Source organism: Ailuropoda melanoleuca, chromosome X (genome assembly GCF_002007445.2).
Source record: "Ailuropoda melanoleuca isolate Jingjing chromosome X, ASM200744v2, whole genome shotgun sequence".
Lineage (NCBI taxonomy): Eukaryota > Metazoa > Chordata > Mammalia > Carnivora > Ursidae > Ailuropoda > Ailuropoda melanoleuca.
This window is the reverse complement of record NC_048238.1, coordinates 12,633,180-12,641,878: the sequence shown is the minus strand read 5'-3', so window position 1 is coordinate 12,641,878 and position 8,699 is coordinate 12,633,180. Positions and strand designations below refer to the sequence as shown.

At 41.1% G+C, this 8,699-nt stretch overlaps 1 protein-coding gene across 1 annotated transcript in view; it reads right to left on the bottom strand.

Moving 5' to 3' along the window:
• The window catches only part of ZRSR2 (zinc finger CCCH-type, RNA binding motif and serine/arginine rich 2), a 24,979-nt gene extending 16,556 nt beyond the window's left edge, over window positions 1-8,423 (bottom strand). The window contains exons 1-3 of the mRNA XM_034649892.1: window positions 8,062-8,423; window positions 7,556-7,635; window positions 4,052-4,137 (exon numbers count right to left, since the gene is read on the bottom strand). Coding sequence (XP_034505783.1) covers window positions 4,052-4,137; window positions 7,556-7,635; window positions 8,062-8,102 — 207 coding nt within the window. The 5' untranslated portion in view covers window positions 8,103-8,423. The remainder of the gene's footprint in view (window positions 1-4,051; window positions 4,138-7,555; window positions 7,636-8,061) is intronic.
• Between the last annotated feature and the right edge of the window lie 276 nt (window positions 8,424-8,699).

The following is an 8,699-nucleotide window of genomic DNA, read 5'->3' as shown; positions in this document are numbered from 1 at the left end:
TTAAAAAAAAAAAAAAAAAAAAAAAAAAAAAAGAAGGTCCTACCCTGCCTCTTCTATGCATTTTACAAGTGGTCCCTGCGAGACCATGGCACTAGGAAAACCTCTGCCACCCTCTATCTTTGCACTGCTCCTCTAGACAGTTAAGAGTTGGCCGTGGCTTGCCCCAAGCACATAAACTGCTCAAAGAAGGGAAATAAAACTCTGAGCATGTTTTAAAATAAAGGAAGCTACGGGTTTTAAGATGACAAGGAGTTATACAAATAAATTAACAGGTGTCTAGTTTATTTTTAAAAATGACCAATTACAAAGAGTGATGTTATCTTAAAATGGCAAGCATCTCAGACATCCAATACCACAAGTTTCTAACTGAAAGATAGGTTACATTTCTTTTTCTTCTCCTTTTTTTTTTTTTTTTTAAAGATTTTATTTATTTGGCAGAGAGATTGAGTGAGCATACAAGCAGGGGGAGTGGCAGGCAGAGGGAAAAACAGGCTCCCTGCTCAGGGAGCTCCACGTGGGGCTCAATCCCAGGACCCTGAGATCATGACCTGAGCTGAAGGCAGATACTTCACTGACTGAGCCACCAGGCACCCCACAATGGGTTACATTTCAAAAGTCAATTGGGTGTTTAGAACGTAGGCTGCATTTTCCCACTGAATTTGGAGAAAGGAAGTGAAATATGAGAAACGGTTCTGTATTACTTCAGCAATAGGAGGCGTTACATAAGGTTTTATGTATAGCCTGGGGAACCTCTTCACAATTTCGAGTGCCCTATGGGAAAAGAGATTCCATCTCCAACTACACATTGCAGGAACACATCTTTCCCCCACAGTAGAGGCGGGCATACTGCATCGGTCCCCAGGCCTGTGCACCTTGTGGTTAAGTACAGATGTTTTGGTGTGCAGAACTCTTGACTTAGGAGTCTTTTGAGGAACAAATTAATTGCATATAAACCAAACCAAAGCCCATCTAAATCTAAGACCTCAAAAGAGTCAACGGTTACAAAGTTTCAACTTTTCTAACTTGCATATACTGTTGAGTAGCAGAACTGGAGAACCGCGGCTCACACAGCTCCATCACACCCCAGCACTGGGAAGACTGGAGGACAGGCTAGCATGGCTTCCAGCAGTGGCAGGCTGTGCCCTCAGGTTGACCCCAGCCCCTCCTCCCTGCCCATTAAAACGCCCGCGGAGAAAGCTCAAAGCTGCCAGGAAAATGCACTGTCTGCTCTAGCCAACACAGGAGCACAGACAGGCCCCTGCCCTCGCCTGCTTAGAGCATTTACTAAAAACGGGTTATAATTGTGACTAGGCCTCTCTCAAGGACCTGAGAGCCATTTCTTGGAAATGTAATCTTTAAGAAGGCCCCTGTGTCTCAGTGTCTGTGAAAGACTAGAATCCTAACTTCCCTAAGTGCCTAACAGACGCAGCTGGCCTAGTCACATTTACCCGGACCAACCCTCTGTACTTCCTCCCCTCGCTAATTCCCCTGCACCCCTGCACGCCTCCCTCACTGCCCCTCCTTGTAAAGGGGCCAATCGCCCCGGCACAAATCAGAATGGAGCTCCCTGCACAAATCAGAGTGGAGCTCCGCTCTTTCCCCTACAGCTCTTTCCCCTACAGTGGGGAGTAACGCAATACAATCTGTTCTCGCCACTTTAACATCTGCCTGTGTTATTCTCTGATGCTAGACATGTGTTTTAAGGCAGTACATAAAGCCAGACAGTGTTTCCACAGAACTAATCCTCCTGCTTTTCAACAACACACTATTATGCGACTGGGACAGGAACAAAGACCAAAGGAACATAAAGATCTGGTTATCTGATTTAAAAGAAGCACCTCAAATTAAATGGGAAAACAAAAAAAAACCGACCCCTATTTCATACCATATATATCTTCATCACACCAGAAATCTCGAACAACCAGTTATTACAGCATCTCCTATCTACTAACACTATGTTAAGTGCATATACTTGCCACCTCGTTTCATCCCCCCACTTCCATGAGGTAGGTACTAGGATTGATTTTATTTCCATTTTTTCTCCTTATTTAAGACAAGGAAATTGAAGCTTAGAGAGATAAACAATATGAACACAGCTAATAAGTGGCAGGGCCAGGACCAGGAGGCAGCTCTGGCTCAATCGACTGCACGTTCTCAATCACTACTACATTTTCTTTTGGCATTTTGCTGATTGTGCCTCTTTACGTGCCTAGGTGGAGAACAGGAGTGAATTCCATGCAAAGCAGCAACAGTCCCTACTAAACATGCCACTAAATAGCTAGAGTGTCTATAAAGTCTTTTTTACTCCTTTTAAAAATAGGTTTTTATTGTGGCAAAATAGACACACCATAAAATTTAGGATTTTAACCATTTTTAAGTGTACAGTTGAATAACATTAAGCACATTCACATTATTGTGCACCATTTGGGGAAAAAACTACCCCCTGAAAAATACTAAGAGAGAAAAATAGAAGATTTTCATCATCTTGGGATGGAGGAGGCCTTTTATAGCCCGTACCACGGTCAGATATCATGATGAAAGTTGATGACATGAAAATCAAATTATGGTAATGCCATAAGCCGTGTTAGGACTGATGACAAATGAGAAAAACATATATCACACATATGACCGATAAAGGACAGATATCCTTAATCAGTAATAACCTTGCTTATACAACAAACTTAAAATAATGTATCCCAAAAGAGAAAGGCGGAAGACTTAAGCAATCTAAAATAGGTAATAAAATTTATTTAAAAACACACAAACTTGACTAAGAAATGAACATTTGAAACAATGAAATGTGGGATGCCTGGGTGGCTCAGTCAGTTAAGCCAGTCAGCCTTTGGCTCAGGTCATGACCCCAGGGTCCTGGGACTGAGTTCTGCATTGGGCTCCCTGCTCAATGGGAAGCCTGCTTCTCCCACTGCCTGCTACTCCCCGTTTGTGCTCACACGCGCGCGCTCTCTGACAAATAAATAAAGAAAATCTTAAGAAAAACAAAACAATGAAATGCAACTTTTCACGATAGTTTTAAAACTTGATGCCTGGTGTAAGTGAAGAAGGTATGGGGATAAAGGCCCCTCGATTCACTGCTAGAAAGGCTGCAAACTGGGGAGCCCCTTCTACCCAACCATCAACATTTTACGTGTACTTATCTTTTGATCCCAACAATTTCATTTCTAGGCATTTTCCTGAGGAAATAATAGGACAATTACCAAAGATATATAAGCATGGATACTCATGGCAACTTTTTATAGAATTGTAAAAATATCTGAGTATAAATTAATAGGAAATAATAGGAAATAGGAAGTTCACAGTAAATAGTAAGTGAATGTTATTTAATAGTAAATAACCTGAATGTCCATCAGTAGAGAACTACAGATTATGAACCAAGAATAAATTATGATATAAAAAAATAAAATAAATAAAATAATAAATAATATATTATGCTACATCCATACAATGGACACGATGTTGCCACTGAAATGGTTGAATTAGGTATGTGAATCAATACTGAAATATAGGTCCTATATTAAGCAAAAAAAGCAATTAAAATGCATAAATAACCTCCCATTATAGATATAAACACACAGTACATCTACACTCTTACATTTTTAACAGTGGCTATCTTTGGGTGTGCTGAATTCATTGAAGCTCTTTCACTCTTTAGACTTACTTTCTTTTTCAAAACATTTTCAAATTAGCAAAAATAGTGAAAAATACTCCCATTTAAGAAAAATTAGAACATCTAATTTTAGTCTGTCAGGTGGTGATTTAAATATTTTATCCAGGATTATAAGACCCGTTTTGTATAAGGTGTTATAAGAAGACCTGTACTAGTTCGTAAAGACTTATAATATTTATTTTTAAAATTTTTTTCTTAAGTAGGCTGGGCATGGAGCCCAACACAGGGCTTAAAGTCATGATCCTGAAATCAAGACCTGCGCTGAGATCAAGAGTCAGATGCCCAACCAACTGAGCCATGCATGTGCCCCAAGACTTATAATATTCAAATAAAACAACTGGGTTCATGAGGAAGTGCTCCGATTACTGCTGACCTCTCTATCTCCCACAGCTTCTCTTCTTCCAGGTGCTGTTCTTCAATAAAAGCATCCTCCTCCTCCTTCTGTGAGAGTCCTAAGGAAATTTAAATGTTTTATTAAACGATCTGAATATTGTAAAACCTCGGTCAATGATTCAGGGGAAAAAAAAAAGAAAATCTAATCTTTACAATTATGGTACGAATCTGTTTTTAAAGCCTTCTAATAAGGGCTCCAACCAACCAAATTTGAAACAAACAAAAATGGTAGATGACACATTCAATTTAAAAAATTAATTGATGGTTCCACAGTGATACTCAAAAAAGTGGTGGGGTATGAAAAGGAACATTCATCTTTACAGAAAAATGGCAACTAAAAAATGTAGAAAGACTTAAGTAGAAAAGTCATCATTTTTGCAACCCCCACTTTAAGAACCGATTTTTTAAAAAATTCTAAAAACATTGGATGAAAGCTTGATGGGAAGAAGATATTTACTTACACCATTTCAAAACATCAGCTCACAGATGAGTACTAATTACAAAGGGGAAACATCCTTCCCAATGGAGCCATCTGACTGGCAACACTTTGACCACCCGTAGCAATACTAAGAATGGAACGACCTGACATTATGGGTCCCCTGATGTGTGCAATGAGAGGTATACAGCATCAGCTTTGTAGTATTTGCCATAAGGAGTGTAGCCTGAAGCTTATCAGGAGAAGACAGGCTAATCCAGAATGCAGGGTATTCCACCAGGCAAGTGGCGTGAACTTTTCATAATCATCAGTCTTGGTTTGGGAAAGTTCAAGTATGGCCTGCATATCACACCATTGAATTACTGTTCCTTTACATGGCTGCAAGTCTGATATTATGCTCCTTATTCTAAGGAGACTCAGGCTAAAGTATGTAGAGGTGAGAGATCATGATATCTGCAACTGACAGGCAATGAATTCAGAAAAAATATGTACATACGTATTTATCTATATAGGGAATAAGGCAAAATGTTAACACTGGCAAATCTAGATGATGTGTTCATGGATATTTATTGTACCATTTTCAACTTTCTGTACACTGGAACATTTTCAAAAAGAAGATGGGAAGATATTTTTAATAGAACTTATTATATAATAATACATATATACATAATATAAAATCCTATTCAGAATTTAAATTTGGGGGAAAAAGGAGGAAAACTGAAGTGCTCCTAAGGAAATATAAAAGAAGATCTCAGGCTTAAAGGAAAAAGGTTTTCTATCTGTCACATATGTTGAGTTTAGGTCTAATCAAAGGTACACCCAGTTCTAGATAATTACAATTTACTTAAGTAAATTTCATTATTTCAAAATGCACCTGAAATTAAAATAGGTAAAAAAAAAAAAAAAAGAAAAAATTGGGATAAGTTCTAACTCACACAGAATAAAATCTAATTATTCAGATTATTAAATGAGCTAATGTAAATAAAGGGCTTTCCGGAGAACCTGGCACAGGAGCTACGACTGACTGGACTTACAGAGGTATGCCCACCCATAGCACTTGCTATGCCCGTAGCATTTGCTCAACACGTACAATGAAATATATGCAAGGATACATATAAGTATAGTATACCTAATTGTATCATACATATAACTGTATAAATTGGAATCAGGCTACTTGCTTTTTATTCTTAACGTCACCTTAATTTCTGACCAGGCAGCTCATTTCAGGCTACTTCGAGTAGAACTGTATGCTGAAGAGGCTACCTGTAAACGAGAGGTCAATATTCCAGAAATTTCTACCACTCATTTTCCAATTCCCTCTTACAAGCAATTCTTACAGACTATTTCCCTATTCTAGCCTTCTGGGTGTTGTCTGCCCATCCAATGTGTGCTACAATGAACAGCAGTGTTGGCAGGCCACACTATTCATGAAGCACCACTAAGAATTAGGAGTTGGAGTGGGCCAAAGTAGGAGCAGTAGTCCAGAGACAAATGCTTAGACTTGGATCTGCCATTAACCATATAATCCTGACCAAACCAGTAACTGCATCCTTCAACTGACTAAACTGCCAAAGAACATGATCCACCCGCCTCTCCACAAAGGCTCACTCTGAAAGCACTTCACGAAGTCAGAGGGGGGGGAAATTCAACGCAATAAAAACTACAGCTCTAAGATTTAAAAGAAGGGAAAAAAAGATTAAGAAGTTTAAAAAAAAAAAAGGTGTATTGGAAGAAAACAGGTTAAGTAAACAAAGGTAGCTGAGCACGTTAAGGGGGGGAGGGCAGAGACAGACACCAAGGGCATCAATAACTCCAACCCACCCTGGTTTTTCCTTTTATCCCTGATTCTTTGTCCTGGCTTAAGTAGTCCGGTTTTGAGTAAAAGATGCTAACAAAAGCCACACTAAGCACCCTGCTCCTCCCATTCTAAATACTCCAAGTACTGCTACAGAAAATAATTACTGGGCAACTCCAAAGGTAAATAAAATGTCTACAGTTATGCTTCACAAAGCTAGAGCATACTGGCTACTTGAGGCCCTTGCCATGGACTGCAAGAATTGTTTAGATACATTTTTGCAATGTATACAAATATCAAGTCATTACAATGTATACCCAAAACTAATGTGTCAATTATATGTCAAAAAAAAAAAAAAGCGTCTGAAGGTCTGCCTGGATAATCTGGACGGCAAACATTATAATGTAGTACTGCTGTGTGATTTCAGTGCTTCCAACTGCATTTATAACTAATATATAATTTTATAAGTTAGTACTAATTTTATTGTATTAAACAGGCAGGTTTAGTATGCATTTGTATTTGTTAGATTCTGTCATGTGAAGGACAAATGACACCACAGCCAGTACAGATGAAGGTGCCACAGTACTTTAACAGGAAAAAACAACTACTACTGAATAACTACAGGGCAACAGTAGTGGCACTCCCAACTCCAATCGGTACCATATTCATGCTGAAAGCTTGCTTCACATCATCCCTAACATTACATTGACGTAGATTTGAATTTTACTGGATGTGTAATTTCACTTGGTTTTATAATCGTGTACATATATTGTTTTACAGTCAAAAGTTTCATATCTGGTTTTATGCGTATATATTTTAAAATGGTATTAATAATAATTTGAGTCAGCAGAGGGTCTCTTGTATTACTCAAGTTTGAGAAAAATTTGCAAAATGTCTAAACCCCTCAAGTCCTGCTGGTTTTACAACGGAAAACATTCGCTCAATACTTACTATGTGCAAGGGCTGTGCTAGCTGCTGTAATTCATGATGCCTGCACCTGTAATATCAGATACTTCATAAATACTTACATATAATCAGTGGTTGATTCACCATGACCTTTTTCCCCCTCTTTAGTACGTTAATATCGTTTCTGAAGTGGGTCTAACATAACTTTACTTGGGCGGCAGTAGCCGCCGTAATTTTTCGGCAGATAAGTACTTGGCTTCCTTATGGCAATGGGGCTTCAAGTTACGACGGGAGCGGAGAGAGCAATTTCATATACAGAAAACAGGCTGGAGTCGGTTACCTGAGTCCCTCAATCGAGCCAGTTCCTGCCGTCGTTTCTTTCGTTTCGCCTTCTTCAGGGCGGCCCTATACTTTTTGTGGCTGGAAGATTGAAACAGGTACACACCAGCGTCAATTGACCACACCTGCGGCGCTGTCTGAACGCCACCCTCCCCCCGCCCCGCCACAACCCGCCGCGCCCAGTAACAGGAAATCGCTCGGTGCCCGGGAGTGAAATCTTGCTTCCCGGGTTTTCATTACGGAACACGCGTTTATTATCGCCTCACCACTCCACGGCCAGATGGCAGGTCTTTTCCATCCCGTCACGTGTTCCCCTCCTCGCCTCCCTGAACCCACAGACGTCCGTGACAGTCCGGGGCGCAAGCCCGGGAAGGACTCGAGCAGCCGCAGTGGCTCGTCTGGTTGGCCCAGCTCCCCCTTTCCTTCCTGCTTACACATCCTCCAGGTCCAGCCTCGGTCAGCTCTGTCCCCTCTTCTCGTCGGCTCGTCGCCCCCAGCCCAGCTTACCTTGATTTCTCCGGAAACATAATCTTCCCGGACGCCGCCATTTTGCAAGGGCCGCCACGCCCCCCAAGAGTTGGCCGGAAGAGGCGGGTTTAAGAACAAGGGCGCAGGCGCCGCGGGAACTCTAGGGGCAGAGGGGAGCGCGCCTCCACCCGGGAGGAACAAAGACGGAAGACTGGAGGTTCCGGTAGGCGGCTAGTCTTCCAAAACTCTACACAAACAAATGTCCCCTTCCCGAGAATTCGTACCCCTCCCTGAAAGTAATTTTTCCTCCCATTGCCTTATTACTATCTGCCCCCACACCGTAGTTGTCTGTCCTGTGGTCAGGAAGTTAAAGTTACACTTCTTCCTCATCCACTCACGAGACCTCGTCCCACGCACAGTCACTCGCCTAGCTTTCCAGGCCGACTTGTCCAGGCTCCGCCTTATTCTGCGTTTCCACCTATCAGCCCCTCAGACAAACTCCGGAGTCTGCCCCCTTCCATTCACACTTGCCACCTCTATCGAGAAAGCCAATACCTGGGCTGCAAACGTGTAACCTCTGCTCCCAAGGAATGCGCAATCTAGAGGCAGAAAAGGACCAATACATTGATAAAATAATATAGTACTGGCAACGTAGTTTACTTAACAGTCCAGCGGGG